The 21,593-nt window shown below is 41.4% G+C and overlaps 1 protein-coding gene across 4 annotated transcripts in view; it reads left to right on the forward strand.

Annotated features, from left to right (window-relative positions):
• The window catches only part of lpin2 (lipin 2), a 119,503-nt gene extending 98,195 nt beyond the window's left edge, over positions 1 to 21,308 (forward strand). For all 4 annotated transcript variants that reach the window (XM_085992792.1, XM_085992793.1, XM_085992790.1 and 1 more), the window contains 8 exons: positions 1,459 to 1,529; positions 4,362 to 4,506; positions 5,428 to 5,576; positions 8,526 to 8,612; positions 11,125 to 11,277; positions 15,166 to 15,280; positions 15,508 to 15,611; positions 19,501 to 21,308. In XM_085992792.1, coding sequence (XP_085848918.1) covers positions 1,459 to 1,529; positions 4,362 to 4,506; positions 5,428 to 5,576; positions 8,526 to 8,612; positions 11,125 to 11,277; positions 15,166 to 15,280; positions 15,508 to 15,611; positions 19,501 to 19,645 — 969 coding nt within the window. In that variant the 3' untranslated portion in view covers positions 19,646 to 21,308. The remainder of the gene's footprint in view (positions 1 to 1,458; positions 1,530 to 4,361; positions 4,507 to 5,427; positions 5,577 to 8,525; positions 8,613 to 11,124; positions 11,278 to 15,165; positions 15,281 to 15,507; positions 15,612 to 19,500) is intronic.
• The last annotated feature ends 285 nt before the right edge of the window (positions 21,309 to 21,593 follow it).

Consider the following 21,593-nt stretch of genomic DNA (forward strand, 5'->3'; position numbering starts at 1 on the left):
TGTTCTGTTAAGGATGGAATGGTGTCAATTTGAGAGTCCATAATTGCTTCAGCCATTTTTCAATTGCTTCTGTTGGTGATTGCACAGTGTGTCTGATTGCTCAGTTAAGAAAAGAACTTAATAAACTTGAAACCATCTCTCTTTCAGCATTTATCTGAGTACTAGATCCAAAGTGGCAAATTATTATTCACCCTCATTTCCAAACTTTAACATTTACCCATTGAGTGTTTTTTCAAAGTAATCTTGAACATTCGATACACAAATTTGCAATAAAAAAATCTTTTATGTAATGAGTATTTTCTTAAGGATTATTCTTGGACTTTTGTAGCGATATTTAGGGTAGTTATTCATGTCGGGCCATGAGCTAGAGGACACCTGTTATTTCTGCTGTGATTCCACAAGATGAGTAACTTTTACGATTGGTAGTTGGTAATGATCATCATGTGTAACTACATTTTAGAAAGTAATAAGCTGAGAATGGCAATTGGGGTGATTGCAAAATCTTGCTGGAGGTTGGGAGTTCTCCGGCACCAGAGCATGTTGGAAAATTTGGGCAGTAAAGCCTACTGCCACTTCACTACCCAATCAGGATTTCACTCCCCCTGCCCTGCCGGGGCTGCTGCTGCCTGCTTCTTCCACACCTGTGACATGTGGTAGCGAGTTAGAGCTTGGGGGGGCCTGGTGAATTTCCCTGCTGTCCGCCACCATTTCTTGGGGTTGCCACGTGCAAGATGGCATTAAGTCCTCAGGAAGCAGCGGTAATTACCCAAATGGAGGGAGAGGGCCTTATAGCAGCCTTCTCTCCTGCCCTATGGCCCCAGAGACTTGCCTGCTGAAGGCCTCATTCCAATCTTCAGGATGCTTCTGCCCCTTTAATTCCCTTGTCTGTGTCCCCCACTGCAGCACCGTCCGAGTTTCCTTTGTGGCACTAGCAGCCTCTCTCGATGGTGGGAATCCCGCCAGGAGATTGCCGTGCATCTCTGAATCCCGATGCACGAAATGGGTCAGGGCTGGGGTGGGCAGAGGAAAATCCAGGCCGTGATGTATTTTCTAATTCATCTTGGGAGTTTGAAATTGAGCACGATTTGTAAATCATCTTTCCAGATGTATGATTTTATTATTTATGTAAGTGGAGTAGGGAGAGGAGGAGAAAAAAATCTTATCTTGTGATTATTGAATGGTAAAACAACACCAGAAATTACTATTTTAAAACCTACTTTGTTTTTTGTATATATTTATGATATAGAATGTGACATAGATATTCTGGAGTTCTGAGTGGTTTACCCTTTTGTGAGCTAGAGGGAACAAGAACATTTCTGCAAAATCTCTCTAGTAGATTAGAAGGTTGACTGGATCACAACTTTGCAAGAAATGAGATTGAAGGCTTGAACAGACTTTTCCCGTTCTATAGTTTCTTGTGATCATCTCTCTAATAACTGTTTCTATGTGCATTGGCAGCCTGAAACAAAACAAGAGAACTTGAATGAAAACAACAAACCTGATCAAAACCGAAACTCTGTCACCAGCAGGTAAATCTTGACACTTTACTACAACTCCTAATAACCATTATTTTCATTGGACTGCATTGAAGAGCCTTTAAAATTCAAGCCTCCTTGGTTTTAGCTGAAATTTGAATTTTTCCTCATAAGCTATATGGGAACAAATTCTCTTCCCATACCCCTTGAGCAGCATTGATTTTATGCCCATAGGCTGGAGTAACCCTCACACCAAGGAGGAGTACAAGTGTTGATGATGTGGAGGGTGCGAGGAAGGGGGATGCTAACTTGGGGGAATGGGGTTGGTAGTTTTCCCCCCCCCCCCCCCCCCAAATTTTATCTCTCCTTCCACATGCACATTCCAGTAAGAGAGTTTTCAGGATCTATACCTGATTTTAATTTTTCTCCCCTCCCTAGTCCAAAGACACTGAACTGTCCCACTACCACCCCAGCTGAAATTAGTTGACTTGGGAATCTTTTCAGTCTGGCTCAGTACTACATCTAACCACTGAGCCACCAGAATTAAAGCAAACTACATTTAGTGAGTGATAAAAGCAATTAAATTAAATTAAATCAGGGAATTGGATGCAATATTTCCAAATTCGCTGACGACACTAAACTAGGAGGAGGGGTGGGCTCTGATGAGGATGTCAGGAGGCTACAGTGCGATTTGGACAGGTTGGGGGAATGGGCGGATACGTGGCAGATGCACTATAATGTGGATAAATGCGAGGTTATCCACTTTGGGGGTAAAAACAGGAGGGTAGATTATTATCTAAATGGCAATAGATTGGGAGATGGGGAAGTGCAGAGGGACCTGGGTGTTCTTGTGCACCAGTCACTGAAGGAGAGCATGCAGGTGCAACAGGCGATTAAGAAGGCAAATGGTATGTTGGCCTTCATATCAAGGGGGTTCGAGTATAGGAATAGGGATACCTTACTACAGCTGTACAAGGTGCTGGTGAGACCGCATCTGGAGTATTGTGTACAGTTTTGGTCGCCCCATCTGCGGAAGGATGTTCTTGCCATGGAAAGAGTGCAGCGGCGATTCACCAGGCTGATACCTGGAATGGCGGGAATGACCTACGAGGAGAGATTGAATAGTTTGGGCTTGTACTCACTGGAGTTTAGAAGATTGAGAGGGGATCTCATCGAAACATATAAAATTATGGCAGGCCTGGACAGGCTGAATTCAGAGAGAATGTTTCCAATGGCAGGGGAGCACAGAACCAGGGGCCACAGTCTAAAAATAGCAGGCAAATCATTTAAAACAGAGATGAGGAAGAATTTCTTCACTCAAAGAGTGGTGAGCCTGTGGAATTCCCTGCCACAGAGGGCTGTGAAGGCTAATTCAATAAATATTTTCAAGAGAGAATTGGATATATTTCTGAAGGCTAAGGGGATTAAGGGTTACGGAGAAAAGGCGGGGACGGGGTACTGAACTGGTAAGATCAGCTAAGATCTCAGACGAAGATCAGCCATGATCTCATTGAATGGCGGAGCAGGCTCGAAGGGCCGAATGGCCTACTCCTGTTCCTATCTCTATTCTATTCTAAATAGCACATGCAGCCATGCGGTTACTAATTGCTATGCCAAGTAACACAGTTGCAGAAACACAAATGCAGCTGGGCAAGAATGGCCTGGATTTTGTGGTGAAAATAACGAGAGGCTATCAGTGCTCACCATTATTGGAGTAAATCGAACAGCAACTTCCGGCGACCGCACATGGGTAGTTAAACGTGGAAATCAGGAAGTTGCTGTCTGAGTTGCCCTGTTCCTCCAAAAGCTTCACTATAACAGTATCTCATCTAGATAGACATAGAACGGTGTGAAGTTGGGGTACTTGCATGATCGATGCATACTAATCACACCAGAAATAGTTTGGGCTTGTCTATTTTAAGTCTTAATTACTGCCAAACAACACTTCTGGCACTGAAATTAGCTTTTACAAGTGTGGAGTCTCATTCCTTCAGATTTTAATGATTGAAAATTTTCATATATATACGCACTTTTTTACTTTTTCTTTCTGTCTCTTTTATCTCTCTCTTCCCCTCTCTTTATTTCACTTCTGTACATGATTTGGCATTGAATTACAGGAAACTCTTGATTTACCAGCACCTAAATAACCGGAAATCTCTGTTAACCGGCAAAACTCAGAGTAGGTTCAGGTAAGTTTTACTTCATATTAGTGGCCATTCCTGGATAACCAGGGTTCCTGCACCACAGGGAAGTCTGGATTTGTTGATGTATACGGAGCTCTCGTACCTTTTGCTATACCTCTCTGTAATCCGGACTTTTTGATAAACCGGCACAACGCCGGTCCCATCGGTGCCGGATAAGAGTTTCCTGTAATTATTCTAATTGGCACTTCCTGGTTCAGAATCGGCGTGTCTCAGTAAGGATTCTTCAATCTGATATGTTAAGGAGACACAGTTGCTTGCTTTGTTCACTCAGGTCCCAGATCCCCTGTAGAGGGTGCCACACTGTTTTAGATTTCTAATAACTGCAAGTTCCTGTACAAAGGCCCATAGAGTCTCTGTGGGCAAGTGTAATGAATAGCTAGAACCATTTGTTCGCCATATCTACTGTCAGTTAAACAGTATTAGATTGTATTGATATGATTTTTTAAAAGAATTTTGTTTAAATGTGGAGTTGTACACATTGGATTGAAAAATGATTTCTACTTGGTTTACATCAGTAAATATGTAATAATGAGATCTGCGAGTCCACCTAGATGTCAACTGTGGAACTATTCCTAATGTGGATTAGGAGATGGAATACTTTTTATGGAGATCAGTGCATGCTCGCTGTTTGCCACCATTTCTGAGAATGTATTTTTTTTCCCTTTATCAACATTTTGATTAGATCCAAAGAAGAGGACTCTTCTAGTGATGAAGACTCAACTAACCTAAATGAACCAACAGCAAGTGATCCAAAACTCTCCGAGAACCTTAATCAGGGATATTCCATCACCTACAAGAAGTCTCTGAGATTATCCTCGGAGCAAATTGTAAGCATTTTTTTCCAGAATATGATTTTTCTGTTTTAGTAATTATAAATGTACATGGGTGCACAATTATTCTGTAATACATTACATTGATGTTGGAAAATCACAATTATGTTGATCTTTTCCTTTTTGTTAACTGTATGCGGAAAACCTAACTTCAGAAGGGATTGATTAATTGACTAATTTTGTTCCGAGATATTTCTGCTCTTGTATTGTACTGAGTTGCTGTAATAATTGCCAGATATGCTTAAAAATTACTGAAATGCACTTTTGTTAATATGTTTACTTCCTGCAACACAGATTCCATACTTACAAGGCTTGTAGGTTCTATCCGATTAAATATTCAGCTTTGTAATAGACCAATAACTGAGCATACAAACAAGAGAGTTTACTTTCCTGAAGCCTTCCTACCAAAACTCATGTAGTCATGGAGTTGCAAGAGTGCTAGTTTTGGCTCAGTTTGTTTATGCATTGCCTGGTGTGGAACTGAGTAATGCAAACTAGGAAAGCTGCATGTTTGATTTCCCAATCTGAGCTGAGATGGCAATAGGAGTGCAACAGTTGACCTTGGCATTCTGGACAAGGGAGGAATAAAAAATCAGCCTGGGTTTCCAATCCTGATCCCTATCCAGTCATGCTTGTGGAAATGGATGTCAGTCATGGGCACCTTTGAGCCTCTTGCTGTCAAATATACTGCCGGCACCTGCCATCCAGGCTAACACTTGAAGAATGGTCATTTGGACAGAGTACTGGAGTGTGGCTGCTGCCTGTGGAATTCTTTCCCCTAGCAGTAGCTGGTGCCTTCAGGCGTAGAGAAAAGAAACTTGGGAGGGAAGGCTGAACACAAAACTGGAGTATGGAATTTATGCAGGAGAATCTTTGGTTTTGTGTTTTTAAATTTTCTTGTGTATGTGTATGCCATAGGCAAGTCTTAACCTGAAAGAGGGGCCAAATGATGCAGTATTTAGTATAACGACTCAGTATCAAGGAACCTGTCGCTGTGAAGGAACCATATACCTCTGGAACTGGGATGATAAAGTCGTCATATCTGATATCGATGGAACCATAACCAAGTAGGTTGTGTATATGGACGTACCTGTATTTTAACAGGAATTATTTTCATTAGATGCATATATGGAATAGTGTGCATATAGGATAATTTGGTTTAAAAACTTTGTTAAATAGTAAGTTATCTGTATGAACCTTGTAATTTATGAAGACTTTTGTCCTGTTTATGTATGATGTAGTTTATTCATAATGTAGCATGCTGCATAATGATTTAAGAAAAATATATCAAGCTGCCAGTGCAGAATTCTGTCCAATATGTCTTCTCAATAAGCCTCATGGAGGCTAGAATTTACATGATGCTGTAGCATCCCCTTTTCTTATCAGAATATATGCGTGTTTCTTAATTAACTGTTTCCCTAGTGGTAAATCAATTTCTGTTGGCGGTCTGTTTTAACAGATGCAAATGGTATCGTGCCATTGGCAAACTCAAATTTATTTGTCTATTTCCTGCACTTTTTCCTCTTGTTAGTATGGTTTCTTGATTTTTTGTTGAACTGTATTCTCCATTTTTATAGCCCTATTGCACTTGTAGTATTCATTATCCCCACCCCTTTGAGCCTCTTATGATCCAGTTTTCCTTTTGTTCTGCTTCATTGTGTCTTTTTCCAGTATCCATACCCTCTGAATCATTCTATAACGACACTGAACAGCTTCTCACACTGAAGTTTTTAAGTTTCCACTCAACAACCAGGATTTTCAAAAGGTCATCTACTTTATAGCTCTGGTTTCTGTTCTCTTCTCCATTACTGCCTGTATCTGTTCTGATATTTTTCTGTGTGTACGAATGCAGTGTTGTTGAATTTTCCCTCATTCCCCCATCTTTTTTCTTGGTCACTGAGGTAGAAAATCCGTGGGCCTTTGATCCCATGTAAGTGCTGGGATTGGCCTACTGGAACCTCTACTAATGACTCCACAGGAATATCTGGCTCAGGAGGAGATTGCTTAATTTTAATAATCCAGCTGGGTGCCCACACCACTGGATACATCTCTGGTGTCTGACACACCAGGGGACGTGGAATAATTAGCATTGACTACCACCCCCACCCCCCAACCAAAAAAAAGGTTCCAGGCACACTCGGCAGAAAACTGCCTCATTTACCAAGGGAGGTACTGGCCTAGACCACCAGGAGTGCCTTGCATCCGCTGACCAATATTCCTCTGCTCAATCAATGTACTGGCTGGCTGGCGGATCACCAGCCAAGGCCTAGGAAGTTCCCAGCCTGGGAGTTTTCTTCCTGACCGCACTGCCTCTGATGTGGGTGACTTTGTTTGGAGTGTACTGAGGTTCTGCCCCAAACAAGATTGTTCCAATACTTGCTGTGGAGGCCGAAACACAACATAACCAGGCCCTGACAACTTTGCAGACCTTGCTGAGTGCGTTGGAAGTCTCATGAAATTTTGGGGCCCCTATAATCACCCATCATTCTCCAGGTGAAATCTATGCCAGGTGTTGCCTGTGACCGCCTGTAGCACCTGTCGAGGGATGTAGAACAGCCTGGTAGCGCCACTTGCTCTCCAATATATTTGCTCTCCCAGTTTGTCTCCCAACAACATGCTCAAAGGGGAACCATATCCTACCACAGTTTACTGACATACTAACCTGCTATGTCAACAAGGTACAAAGTAGCACATCTAAAACAGGAAGAGCCTTCAGGTAATAACATTACTCTTTTTCTGCTATGTTTAATAAAATCTACTTTAATGTCAAAACATTTTTTCCCCCCCCAAGAAGATGGGAAAGACTTCTGCAGATAAGAGTGCACAGATTAGAATTTCAATCGGTGAGGTTTAGAATCCTACATATACAGGCTTTGCTTTTCTCCTGTAATGTTCAGTGCTGCTGCAGTTTAGCTCCCATGACGTTTCAGTTTAAATCACATGATTTACTAAATGGCAGCCTGCTCTCTGCTACTGCTGCCACAGGCTGCTAAGACACCTCCCTGGCAAAAAAACAATTTTACTGGAAAACTAGTAAAGCCAGCCCCTCAAATCATGTATGAATTATATAGAATTTTTTAAATCTTTGTAGTTCACTTGTAGGTTTTCATATTGAGTCATACAGCCAGATATTCCTGCAAGCCATTACCCCAACAGGTCTTACTCCACAATTAGTGGGAAGCTTACTGTGTGTTTTTAACTAGTTAAACTCCAGCCATACTACTGTTCTGCCAATCTGCATCTAAGGTCTCTCCTCATGTGGACACATCCCACTTACTTCACATGAGGAGCGACTGTGCACTCTGTAACTGGACAAACAGGCACTCTGCAGGTGAGAGTAGATTTATTAGTAACTTGACTTGCAAACTAAGAAATCTACACTCACCAGGTAATACCTTCCAGACACTGTTGTCCCAAGTCCGAGTTTCCTCCTCCTCTATGCACTGGGCATCTATCAGCATGGTGGGAGGATCTGCACAGAGCAGCCTGTGTTGTGCCAGCCACCTTTTTATGTTTGAGTTGTCCAATGCCCCATACAAAACTTCTCATCACAAACTCTTTATCAGGAAATTTGACAGAGGCCTGAGGCTGACTCTTCCAGGGTGACAGGCCTGCCCTCCCTCTCTGCAGCTGCTTCCCCGTTTTCCCCACAAATGCTCATCACAGCTTGGTCCTGGATCTCACGTGATCCAGAGGAAACCCTTCTGTTAGACTCCCAGGAGTTCATTACATAGAGTAATATAGAAATATATTTCAAAGGATGCATCAATTTCTAGGTCGAAATGATATTGGTGAACCGCTCACTTGTCATATTTTGTGATATCTTAACCGTCCAGTGTGTTACTGCTGGGTAACAGCTTGTCTCTTACCTCTTATTAATATAACATTTAATTTTAGTTCCCATTAATGTTATAACACAGTAATACACTAATCTATTTACCTTAACAGTTGGTTGTTTTAGATAATTTATGAGCGGCAGATAATTTATAGTAACATATGCATTTATTTTCTTATAGGTCTGATGCCCTAGGGCAGATCCTTCCTCAGCTGGGCAAGGACTGGACCCACCCAGGGATCGCTAAACTTTATCATAAGATACATGAGTATGTGTCTGGCAATTACATCTAAGAGGTTGTAAAGAAAGGGTTGAATTCAACTTTTTTTCTCCCTACCCTTGCCAATTTCCTCCCCAAGGTGGTGACTCCATGGCACTGGATGCCCTCAAGTGCCCTGTCCAAATGGCCACTATTCATTTGAGTCTTGACTGCTTATCCACATTGAAAGTCACAGCTAAACCTGATCTCACCTGGCATCTAGAAATGTGTACTTTCAGCAGGTCAATGATCGAATGGGAACCCTGGCAGATTTTACTTTCAAACCAAGCGTGCCTAAACAAATTGTAGCATTGACCCTGGGCTGAACCTGAGATATTTCTAGTCTGTATGATTCTGCTATTCACTGGATAAACTAGTTGAGCGATTCAGGGTTATTAAAGATATTTGATGGCTGATGGAGAGTAATAGCCTTCCTGGTCCTGTACATTCCTATGAGCGATGGTGATATCCATAACAAATATGGAGATCTATCGTATGCCAAATCATTAAGTCTATATTTTTAGGATCTGAGGTGTGGCTGGTTGCTTTAAATTTTGCTTCCTGCAACAGGTGACTGAGATGAAATGTATGTCACCAGACAATATCCATATCCCTTGGAAGGCATGACCTTATTCATGTGCAAATATGTTCTGATTGCAAAACAAGTAGAAACCACTTAACAGACTGCTTACTTTATCTAGGAAATAATAAGGTAAAAGGCTTGGCAATGTGCAGATGGATTTGTCTGCTAGCTAGTTGAAATTCAGGAAACCATCCCATTATTAATTTGATTTTGCTCAACTGTGGAAGACTCCTTTAGATTTTTTTTTGTATGCCAGATTGCTTTAAAGTGTCAGCTGTGGCTCAGTTGGTGGCACCCTCATCACTGAGTCGGAAGGTTATGGGTTCAAGTCCCACTCCAGGGACTTGAGCACAAAAATGTAGGCTGACACTCCAGTGCAGTACTGAGGGAGTGCTGCACTGTTGGAGGTACCGTCTTTTGGATGAGACGTTAAACAGAGTCTGCTCTCTCAGGTGGATCCCATGGCACTATTTCAAAGAAGAGCAGGGGAGTTATCCCCGGTGTCCGAGCCAATATTTATCCCTCAATCAACATCACTAAAACAGGTTATCTGGTCATCATCACATTGTGGAGTACAAATTGGCTGCCACGTTACCTACATTACAACAGTGACTCCACTTCAAAAAGTACCTCATTGGCTGTAAAGCGCTTTGGGATGTCCAGGGGTCGTGAAAGGTGCTATATAAATGCAAGTTCTTTTCTTTAAAGAGTTTGAGTTGTATCTCAACATGGCAGCCTTAAACCCATAGAGGAAAGTGTGGCTTGTTCAAGACTAGTTGTTGGCGAAGCAATCTGACCACAGGGGGCAGTGGAGGTGTCGAGAGGGGTAGTGGAGTGGTAGAGTTGGGTGTTGTCAGCATACATGTGGAAGATGACCCCATGTCTGTGAATAATGTCTCCATGGGGCAGCAGATGGCAGAGAGGGCTGAGGATAGTTTCTTGAGGAACTCTGGAGGTAACAGGCGAGAAGAGGAGCCATTGCTGGTGATGCTCTGGCTATGATCAGATAGGTACAAATGAAACCAAATGGAAGCAGATCTGGACATTGGAAGAAGATGGCATTGTTGACCATGGCTATAAAGAGGACAAGGAAGCATAATGCACAATAGTCACAGTTACAGGGAATGAGGTTTGTCATTTTGGTTAGAGCCATTTTGATGCTAATTGGAGACCTGATTGGGGAGATTAATACAGGGAGTTGTAGGGAGGCAACAACGTGTTCAAGAGCTTTGGAGAGGAAAGCAAAATTGCAAGGACATGGAGATCAAGGGTGTTTTTTCTTTCAGGAGAGGGATGCCAAAGAAACAAACCTTTACAAAAGAAGTAAAGAGACATTCTCCCAGCCCTGCCTTTCGATTTATTTCATTTCCTTTCCAGTTTTGAAAAAGGGTTAGACCCGAAACGTCGACTCTAATTTCTCTCCACGGATGTTGCCTGGCCTGCTGAGTTTTTCCAGCATTTTCTGTTATATTGAAGAATAGCTGTTGCATAACTCATTATAATCAAATTGGGCATTGTGTACAAGGGCTTGAGAGCAAGCCATCTGGCCATCCTCTTGACTAGGAGATGGGATGTTTGCAAGTTACTGTACTGTTTGCCTCATCCCCACTTGCCAAAGTTTTTCTGTTTTCTGCCCTTCTCTCCAGAAGATGCTAATTTTTGCTGGATATAGACCCACAGGCATTGGCAGCTCCAGTAACATAGCCACTCTTCATGTGAGCGCCAAGATAGTTAGAAAAAGCCGAGAACCCAGTTTATTAGACATTAGTCGGGAACAAAATATATAAACAGCATCAAATATATAATTATTAATCAACCTAAATAATAAGTAACCTTTGTTGCACAGGAATTAATTGAGAAATTAAGATGGCTTAAATGTTACCTAAGGTTATATGTTAATTATGCACAAGTTTACTGTTCTCTGCTGTTTGCTTAAAGGAATGGTTACAAGTTTCTCTACTGTTCAGCACGTGCCATTGGTATGGCAGACATGACGAGGGGATATTTGCACTGGGTGAATGATAAAGGAACTATCCTCCCCAGAGGACCCTTGCTGCTGGCTCCGAGCAGCCTTTTTTCAGCACTTCATAGGTATGTGGCAGGATCTCCCATAAGTAAGGAGTTTGGAAATATTTTTGCAAATCGCATGACGAAAGGTTATTTCACTGACTCTTCAAAGCACAGCTTTTTGGATGCTGGTTGGAACACTGTCACTGAAATAGTGTTGGAGGATAGTTCAGGTGGTGTCTGACATACCCAGAAACCCATCACCATGTTTGAGGCGACTGAAAAGACTGTACCTGTAGAGTTTTTGTCCAATATTGAATGCTCTCCATAGAGACATACCCCACCTCCCAAGTCCAGAAAGCTTAGGTGTCGGTTGATGACTTAAGACCCCAATTGTGTGCAGGGTATCACTGAGGTTTAACCAGATAAAACCACACAACTTGGCAGCACAGAATGCTAGTAGCTTTCTGCTGTTCAGCTTTGACCATTCTACCCGCTGAGGCATTGGTTTGCAGGGTGGGTAGAGTGGTCTTAGCTAAATGACAGGCCTACCTCTTCAGATACTCATCGAGAGTAAGACTGGCTGGTCAGACATCAACAGTGTCCTGGAGTACTGAGGAGCTGTGTCTGTTTTTAGGTATTTGATTACTGAGTCTGCATTTCTGTTCTCGGGCTTAATCATCTTGGAGCCACCCTGACCCCAAAGATCATCTTAGGCAGTCCCTCGGAACCGAGGATGACTTGCTTCCACATTAAAAATGAGTTCTCAGGTGACTGAGTCCAATGCAGGACCTACAGTCTCTGTCACAGGTGGGGCAGACGGTGGTTGAACGGGTGGGTGGGGTGCTTGGGTTGGTCTGCGCTGCCTGCGCTTGGCTTCCGCTTGCTCCTGGCGAAGAGACTCGAGGTGTTTGGTGCCTTCTCGGATGCTTCTCCTCCACTGTGCGGTCTTGGGCCAGGGATTCCCAGGTGTCGGTGGGGATGTTGCACTTTTTCAAGGAGGCTTTGAGGGTGTCCTTGAAGCGTTTCCTCTGCCCACCTGGGGCTCTCTTGCCGTGCCGGAGCTCCGAGTAGAGCGCTTGTTTTGGGAGTCTCGCATTGGACAATGTGACCCGTCCATTGGAGCTGATCGAGCATGGTCAAAGCTTCGATGCTGGGGATGTTGGCCTGAGCAAGAACACTGACATTGGTGCGCCTATCCTGCCAATGGATTTGCAGGATCTTGCGGAGGCAGCGTTGGTGGTACCTCTCCAGTGCTTTGAAGTGCCTGCTGTACATGGTCCATGTCTCCGAGGCATACAGCAGGGCGGGTATCACTGCTGCTCTGTAGACCATGAGCTTAGTGCCGGGTTTGAGGTCCTGGTCTTCAAACACTTTTCCAAAGATACCCCAGAGGATAGTCACTAGATAGTTGTGCAATATAGTAGACGAAGTTAAGTTCCACTAGCGTGGGTTTGTTGGCAAAGCAATTTGTGAGCTAGATATTTCACAGCTTTATACTTAATATTATTGCTTAAATTAAAAATTCTTGACACCATAAATATTTACGATTTCAAAACTGACCTGCACATGTTACTCGACATTCATTTTAGAATGCGTTTCTTTAAACATTAAGTGGTATCTGGGCTGGTAACCACAAAAGTATATAGGTGGTTAACTCTTTAAAACCAGCACTACAAAACTGCATGCACAATTGCTATACATCCACAACCTTTTAAAAGTAGAATTATATTGCATATGTATAGAATGCAGTGGCCTTGTATTTCCTTTAGATAGATTTGAATTAACTTGGCAAAATTTTAAAATAAAGGAAAAAACTTCAACTGTCTGTCATTGACAGCTGGAGTTTCGTCCTGCTGAAGGCAGGATTCAAGGCCATAATCATGGCTAAATATTACAGGAACTGGTCTTTTTCATAGGTAGGAGCAAAAGACCCGTTTCTTCTATCTTTGTTTATGCTGCTAGTAATGCCGTAACGGAAATCAGGCAGGGCTACATTCAAAGGCTAGGGAAGATTGCTGGTGGAAACTGAACAATGGAAAATAGTTTAGCAACATGTACATATTTCAAAGATGCATTTTTGAATAGTCCACATTTCAGATAGAACAATGCGTTATGTGGTCATGTATTTGTTTGCCTGACATTACATAAGAACATAAGACATAGGAGCAGGAGTAGGCCATTTGGCCCTTCGAGCCTGCTCCTCCATTCAGTAAGATCATGGCTGATCATCTACCTCCTCTCCACTTTCCTGAACTATCCCCATATCCCTTGTTTCCCTTTAATATTCAAAAATCTATCGATCTCTGTCTTGAATATACTCAATGATTGAGCCTCCACAGCCCTCGAGTAGAGAATTCCAAAGATTCACCACCCTCTGAGTGAAGAAATTTCTCCTCATCTCAGTCCTAAATGGCTCACCTCTTATTCTGAGACTCTGACCCCTGGTTCTAGACTCCCCAGCCAGGGGAAACATCCTCCCTGCATCTACCCTGTCAAGCCCTGTAAGAATTTTATGTTTCAATGAGATCACCTCTCATTCATCTAAACTCCAGAGAATATAGGCCTGGTCTACTCAATCTCTCCTCATAGAACAATCCCCCCATCCCAGGAACCAGTCTGGCGAACCTTTGTTGCACTCCCTCTATGGTAAGAATATCCTTCCTTAGGTAAGGAGACCAAAACTGTACACAATACTCCAGGTGTGGTCTCACCAGGGCCCTATAATTGCAGTAAGACGCCTTTACTCTTGTACTCAAATCCTCTTGTAATAAAGGCCAACATACCATTTGCTTTCCTAATTGCTACCTGCATGTTAACTTTCAATAATTCGTGTACAAGGACACCCAGGTTCCTCTGAACACCAACATTTCCCAGTCTATCTCCATTTAAAAAATACTCTGCTTTTCTATTTTTCCTACCCAAGTGGATAACTTCACATTTCTCCACATTATATTCCATTTGCCATGTTCTTGCCCACTCACTTAGCCTGTCTATAGCCCCTTGCAGCCTCTTTGCATCCTGCTCACAACTTACATTCCCACCCAGCTTTGTATTATCAGCAACCTTGGATATATTACATTTGGTCCCCTCATCCAAATCATTGATGTAGATTGTGAATAGCTGAGGCCCAAGCACTGATCCTTGCACTACCGCACTAGTTACAGCCTGCCAACCCGAAAATGACCCGTTTATTCCTACTCTCTGTTTTCTGTCCATTAACCAATCCTCAATCCATGCTAGTATATTACCCCCAATCCCATGAGCCCCAATTTTGTTTAATAACCTCTTGTGTGGCACCTTATTGAATGGCTTCTGGAAATCCAAATACACCACATCCACTGGTTTCCCCTTATCTATTCTGCTAGTTACAACCTCAGAAAACTCTAACAGATTTGTCAAACACGATTTCCCTTTCATAAATCCGTGTTGACTCTGCCCAATCCTATTATTATTTTCTAAGTGCCCTGTTGCCACATCCTTAATAATAGATTCTAGCATTTTCCCTACTACTGATGTCAGGCTAACTGGTCTGTAGTTCCCTGTTTTCTCTCTCCCTCCTTTCTTAAATAGTGGGGTTACATTTGCTACCTTCCAATCCACGGGAACCATTCTAGAATCTATGGAATTTTGGAAAATGACAACCAATGCATCCACTATCTCTATAGCCAACTCTTTCAAAACACTAGGATGTAGGCCATCAGGTCCAGGGGATTTATCGACTTTCAGTCCCATTAATTTCTTCAGTACTATTTTTTTACTAATACTAATTTCTTTCAGTTCCTCATTCTCGCTGGAGCCTTGGTTCTCCACTGTTTCCGGGAAGATCTTTGCGTCCTCTTCCATGAAGACAGACACAGTATTTGTTTAATTTCTCTGCCATTTCCTTATTCCCCATTATAATTTCTCCTGTCTTGGCCTGTAAGAGATCCACATTTACTTTCACTAATTATTGTACCTGTTTAATTGCAGGGAGGTAATAGAGAAGAAACCAGAAAAATTTAAGATTGAATGTTTAAATGACATCAAAAATCTATTTAGTCTTTCCAACCAGCCATTCTACGCTGCTTTTGGGAACCGACCTAATGTAAGTAGCCAGCAACACTGACTATTTCCTACCTTTTTACTCTAGACTGAATGCCACTTATTGCATATTTTTTTAAGTAGTTAAAAATACAAAATTATTAAACATAAGGTCAAAATATGTATTTTTGTCCCCAGTCTTGGTTTAGCAATTTTTGACGAGTACTGTGCACTGACCAGAGTGTGCAAAATTTCATACCTGCTTTCTTGTCTTTCAAATTTCTTCTCCAGGATGTTTGTGCCTACAAGCAAGTAGGAGTCCCAGACTACAGAATCTTTACAGTAAATCCAAAAGGTGAACTGATACAGGAGCAAACCAAGGGCAATAAATCTTCGTAAGTATTCTGATTAATGGAATTCCTGAGACTCTCGAAATAATAAAGACCATCTTTATTCAAAGCACAGAGGAATTGGAATTAAAAAATGTAATTGTCTGCAACTTGGTTGTAAATTTTGGAAAAGCAACGTGATAGCAATTTAGAAAAGGTTCATTATACCTAGAATTATCCAACCTGTAGCAGTAAATAGTAATTGTTACTAACTCTTGCTAATGAAGCTTTTTTTCCTGTTGGGGTGGGTGTGGTGTGTGAACACACTATGGTCCTCACAGCCATGATTCCCATGTATGTTCTACACTTCTTTCCTTGCCTTCTAGCATTCCTCCCCCCCCCCCCACTCCCCACCTGCATTTTAAAATAATTTTAAATTCTTATGAGCTAAATATACTGACACACCACAGCTCCCAGGAGGTACATTTCTAAAATATTTTCTCCATGAAGCATACTGCTTTCTTCCGTTTGCTGCTATAATCACAGATGCTCTGTAGAGGGCACTGTGCTGGATCAAATGCTAGATTAGAGCAAGTCTGCTCTAAAGCTCGCAAAAACTTTGTGGGCAACTGTCAGCGAGGTGAACGACAAGCACCGTTCCTTCACCGCTGACCGCAAAATCCGGGCCATCACCTCGCTTACCATAAGCAATGCCACAACAGAGCCATTTAAAACAACATATTCTGATTCCCTTGAAAAACTTCACAGGAAATCAATTGGAAATATACTAAAGGCCCTTCTATAATGTATACTTCTTGTAGGTGTAACTGACACAAATTATGTATTTTTGTCCAATTGCTTTGTCATTGGCTGACCCTTTTAAATCCAGTCACTTTACATAAGCTGGGTTTTTTTAAAAATAAAAGGACTGCTTTTCCGATCCATACATGTGTTGCATAGTTGGCTCAAACTCTAGAAGCGAAGGAAGGAACCAAGCTAACTTTGAGCAAAAACAGTTCGTCTCCACTCGTCCATGGCTCACACTGCCAATATCAATACTCTCTCTCTCCCCCACCCATCTATCTAAGTCTACTTCTCCATTTTATATTTATTTCAAAGTGCAACCCTTGCCACTGTCCCACCCTACACTCCAACACCATTCCCATTCCTCAATACCTGCTACTCTACCCTTGCCCTCTACAACTCCAGATACCTACTGCTGCTCTCCAAACTATTCACTTCCCATTAACCTAATACCAACTATCCAAAATTTTCACTCCTCCCTCAGCTGCCTTCTTTCTGCTACTCGCTTCCCACTCTTCTCAACTCGTTCCATCCCATCTTCCACTACCTTTCCTTTAGGGTGTACCTGAGGTTGCAAAAGGTACGATATAAAAGCAAGTTATTTCTATCTTTCTTTACTATGTCATCCTGATAACACATTACTCCAATCTTCCAAATACTATCCACAGTATATCCTACCCTCTCTGCTACTAACCAGCTCTCCACTCCTTCGTATTGTTCTCTAACTGCCTTTATTTCCTCCCAGAATTCTGAATATGGTCACCCCAAATTATTCCATTACACTTTAAGACCTCTTCCAACAATCTTTTTTCGAAAGGCCTGTTCCCCACAATCTCTTCCACTTTCTGCTAAAATTTATTTTTTCATGTTTTTTTTTCCAGGCATCAGGCCAAATTCTAAACCTCCTTATCTGCACACTGACCTCCTCACTACTGTTCCTCCAATGCTCACTATCCATGACTTTATCCATCCCTGAATACCTCGCTGAGCCTCACTCCCCTTTTACGACTACTTCTCAAATCCTCAATACTTCTCAACCCATTTAATTGCACCCACACCCCTCCCAAGTCCTTACAAGCCCAAATAATCCCCCACAAATCACATCCACTCTGACCAATACCACAACAATGCACTTCCTTATAAAGAATTGTAATCTCTCATTCCTTATGAGTAATGCCACAGAAATATATGTATATGCACAATCCTGACAATCACACGTTAACACTTCAAATGTCTTACATAGAAACATAGAAGATAGGAGTAGGCCAATCCTGCCCCTCGAGCCTGTTCCGCCATTCAATGAGATCATGGCTGATCATCCAAACTCAGTACCCTGTCCCTGCCTTCTCCCCATATCCCTTGATCCCTTTAGCCTTAAGAAATATATCCAACTCCTTGAATATATTTAATGAATTGGCCTCCACTGCCTTCTGTGGTAGCGAATTCCACAGGTTCACCACTCTGGGTGAAGAAATTCCTCCTCATCTCTGTCCTAAATGGCTTACCCCTTATCCTTAGACTGTGACCCCTGGTTCTGGACTCCCCGACCATCGGGAACATCCTTCCAGCATCTAGTCTGTCTAGTCCTGTTAGAATTTTATAAGTTTCAATGAGATCCCCTCTCATTCTTCTAAACTCCAGCGAGTATAAGCCCAATCGACCCAATCTCTCCTCATACGTCTTGCACACTTTCTAATGTCACGTTTGAGGAAATCAGTTCAAAGAAATAAAGGCACTACTTGGCATATACAGAAAAATTCTCCAGCAAAAAAAATCAGAGCTACAATGTCTCCAGCCTCTTAATTGGCCTGTATATGAACTCATTTAGTGTTTACTTAACATCTGTAAGATTCTGTAGTCTTAAGAGGGCGCACGTATACACTTTAGCAGCATAATAAAACATTGTATTACAAGCTATAACATTTCTATATACCTATAAAACAGTGCATCCTCTAACACCCTGTGAGCAGCACCACAGAAATGTCCATACTGGTGAAATACTGAATGTACTCCTGATAAATACATAGCACATTTATCACGTAATGTTTGGCTTCATGCTCAATTCCATGATATATAAATTCTGAAAGAACTGTTTACATTCTTGTGCTTGATCAGTTAAGTGTTTATCCAGATTTCACACTGTATTTAGAAATACACATTAGATAAACTGTGGGATGAAGGTTCAAGCATGTGATTGACACACACTGCATTTTGACCTCATCTGTTCTGTGATTGAGGGGGACTGGGGAGCGCTAACAAGGCAAGGGAATACACAATAAATGATAGGATACTGAAGTGTAGAGGAACAGAGGAACCTTGGAGTGCATGTCCACAGATCCCTGAAGGTAGCAGGACAAGTAGATAAGGTGGTTAAGAAGGCATACGGGATACTTTCCTTTATTAGCCGAAGTGTAGAATATAAGAGCAGCGAGGTTATGCTAGAACTGTATAAAACACTAGTTAGGCTACAGCTAGAGTACTGTGTACAGTTCTGGTCAGCACATTACAGGAAGGATGTGATTGCACTAGAGAGGGTACAGAGGAGATTTGTTGCCAGGACTGGAGAACTTCAGCTATGAGGAAAGATTGGCTAGGCTGGGGTTGTTTTCTTTGGAAAAGAGGAGGCTGAGGGGAGATTTGATTGAGGTGTATAAAATTATGAGGGGCCAAGATAGAGTGAATAGGAAGGACCTATTTCCCAGAGCAGAGGGGTCAATAGCCAAATAGTCTGGAGGGTCTCTGCCTCAGCTTGCATATGAATAAGCACTTGGGTATGGTAAAGAAGTGAAGCTCCAACCTCTTCCAGGAGGAGAGGAATGAGAGAAAATTGGGGATGGTAATGGGGTAAAGGAAAGGTACATCAACAACTTGAAGTAAGTCCCATATGAAAAAGACAAGCACTTTGTTTTCCATTCAAGGTTTATAGTTAATGCTTTTTCTTCAGTTGACCTATAACTGAATTCCTATTTACCTACAACATGATTTTCATCCATGGGACACTTTTATTTTGCTTTCCAATTCCAACTAATTGCAACGGCATTTATGGAGATGGTAATAGATGTATTTTTATCGGGTTTTCTACAGAAACACTTAGCTGCTTATTCAAGAAGAACTAGCTCCCCTCTAATTTCAGTCTTTTTCCAATCTTTAGGTACATTAGGCTGAGTGAACTTGTTGAACATGTCTTCCCTTTGCTCAGTCAAGAACAGTGTTCAGCTTTCGTTTATCCAGAATACAGCCACTTCAACTACTGGCGAGACTTGCTGCCGAGTATCAGTATGGAAGAACTGAAATAGGTTTTGCTAGTGGTTGAACTCTGTCAAAGATATTCCCAGTTTATACCTTTTTTTTAAAAAAAGTCTGATTCAGGTACAGATTAATGAAAATAATTTGTTTATTTTATGTACTAATTCTATTATTGTAAAAGCATGATGTTTACATAAGTTGACAGTTACTACCAGCAGAATTTTCTCAGGAATATAGCCTAGTGTTCATTTTACCTATAGGTTGCACCAGAAGGAAACTCAATGATTTTGATCATGAACTGTGTCTTCACATGAGAGCATTGCACATAATGTTAACCCTCTGCACTCATCCTTACAGTTGCTACTTCTAGTAACTGTTTTTAACAAAATCAAAATAGCTTGGCTTGGATTTAAAGGGTTAACTCACTGTATTACAAGAGTAACAGTCTTTTTTAATACCATGAAAATGGACCCAGAACCTGTTGAATATAATGGAGCCCAGAACTACTTAAAGTCCAGTCACATTCTGTAGCAATGACCCGATTCAAATCACGCTATTCGGTGCTGCTTCACCTGTGCTGGAAATAAATGCCAATCTAGAATTTGTTTTCAATTGTAAAAGAATGTATCAATCAATGGCACTTTTCACCCTATAAATCGGATATATGGTAGCAGATCGCTCCGTATTGGGGGAAAGGTCCTGCTTGTAACCCGACATTTATTGCAGACTGTTGACTATTGTGTAGTCGGGCCACTCGAAACATTTTTGTTGTATTTAATGACCTGTTGCCATTTTTTTTGTCAATCCTCTCATGAATGCCTTCAATTGGTAAAATTTAGTACAGTGTTGATCAGCCCTGTTACAAAAGAGTTACATGAAGGGTTTTACATTAGGGCATTGCACATTACTACAGCAAGTTCATTCTTTCTATGAAAGATATAGATTAGTGTGTTATGAGAACACAGAATTATGAAGAAAGATAATTACTTATACATTCTTTAAAGTACTTAAAATGGATGTAATATACTGGTGAATGGGAAATAGCAGAAATAATCATGATTTCTTATTCCAACTGTTCTTTAATCACTTTAAACTATTTGTGCTGGAAGTATTTTCAAAAGGAGAGAAATTGTGAACTTACATATTATTTTAATCACCCATACAAGGCATTATATAGGATATTTGATTCAACATCCTACAAGTTCTATAGAGTCTTTTTATAAGAAGTTTTAAATCCCAATAAGGGCTTGCAGAATGTTCTCAAACTCCTATATGCAATTTTGATGAGGGTAGTAAATTAAATGCATTTTCTTTTCTCGGTATAGCTGTTTTAACTGTTTAAGAAATGATATGCTCAGTGACCTTTTATGTTGTTGATCATTTGGTATTTTGTTTCTGACCATGGATATGATTTGCCCACCAATTATCAAGAGAAGGTCTAATGTATTGCGATTTGATGACTTATTGTTTGTGTGGTCATTTAGGATAACCACAGCACAGTTGTTTTGTCCATCTTGGATTGCAGTGATTGTAAGAAGTATCAGTAAACGTATCAGTATTATATGCCAGATTGTGAACCAATCATACCCTGTATTTAACACAATCTTCAATATAATGTTTGGGTTTGTACGTATGTATGTGTGCACGCACATACTATATTCTTGCTATGAGACATTTCATCATAGAACCATGGAATAAATAAAGATGACATCATTTTGTGTGGTTTGGCGTGTTATTCAGTTACCAGAAGACTATCATCAAACTACAAAGGGTGTTATTACTCAGATGCTGTGTCTATATAGTGGGAGGATGTTGGTCACACCTTTTAATTTTCTACATTGTGTGTGTGTGTATTTTCTTTTTGTCGTGCCATGATTGGCACGAAGCAAGACTTCCACAGAGAGGGAAAATTGGAGAGTCAGTTACTTGCTGCTCTCCTCCACTCTTGCTGCTGTACACTGGTTGCATTGGCAGAGGCCTGAGAATAGATCTGTAGTC

This window comes from Somniosus microcephalus, chromosome 7, assembly GCF_052327205.1.
Source record: "Somniosus microcephalus isolate GS21.2 chromosome 7, FLI_Smic_1.0, whole genome shotgun sequence".
Classification (NCBI taxonomy): domain Eukaryota; kingdom Metazoa; phylum Chordata; class Chondrichthyes; order Squaliformes; family Somniosidae; genus Somniosus; species Somniosus microcephalus.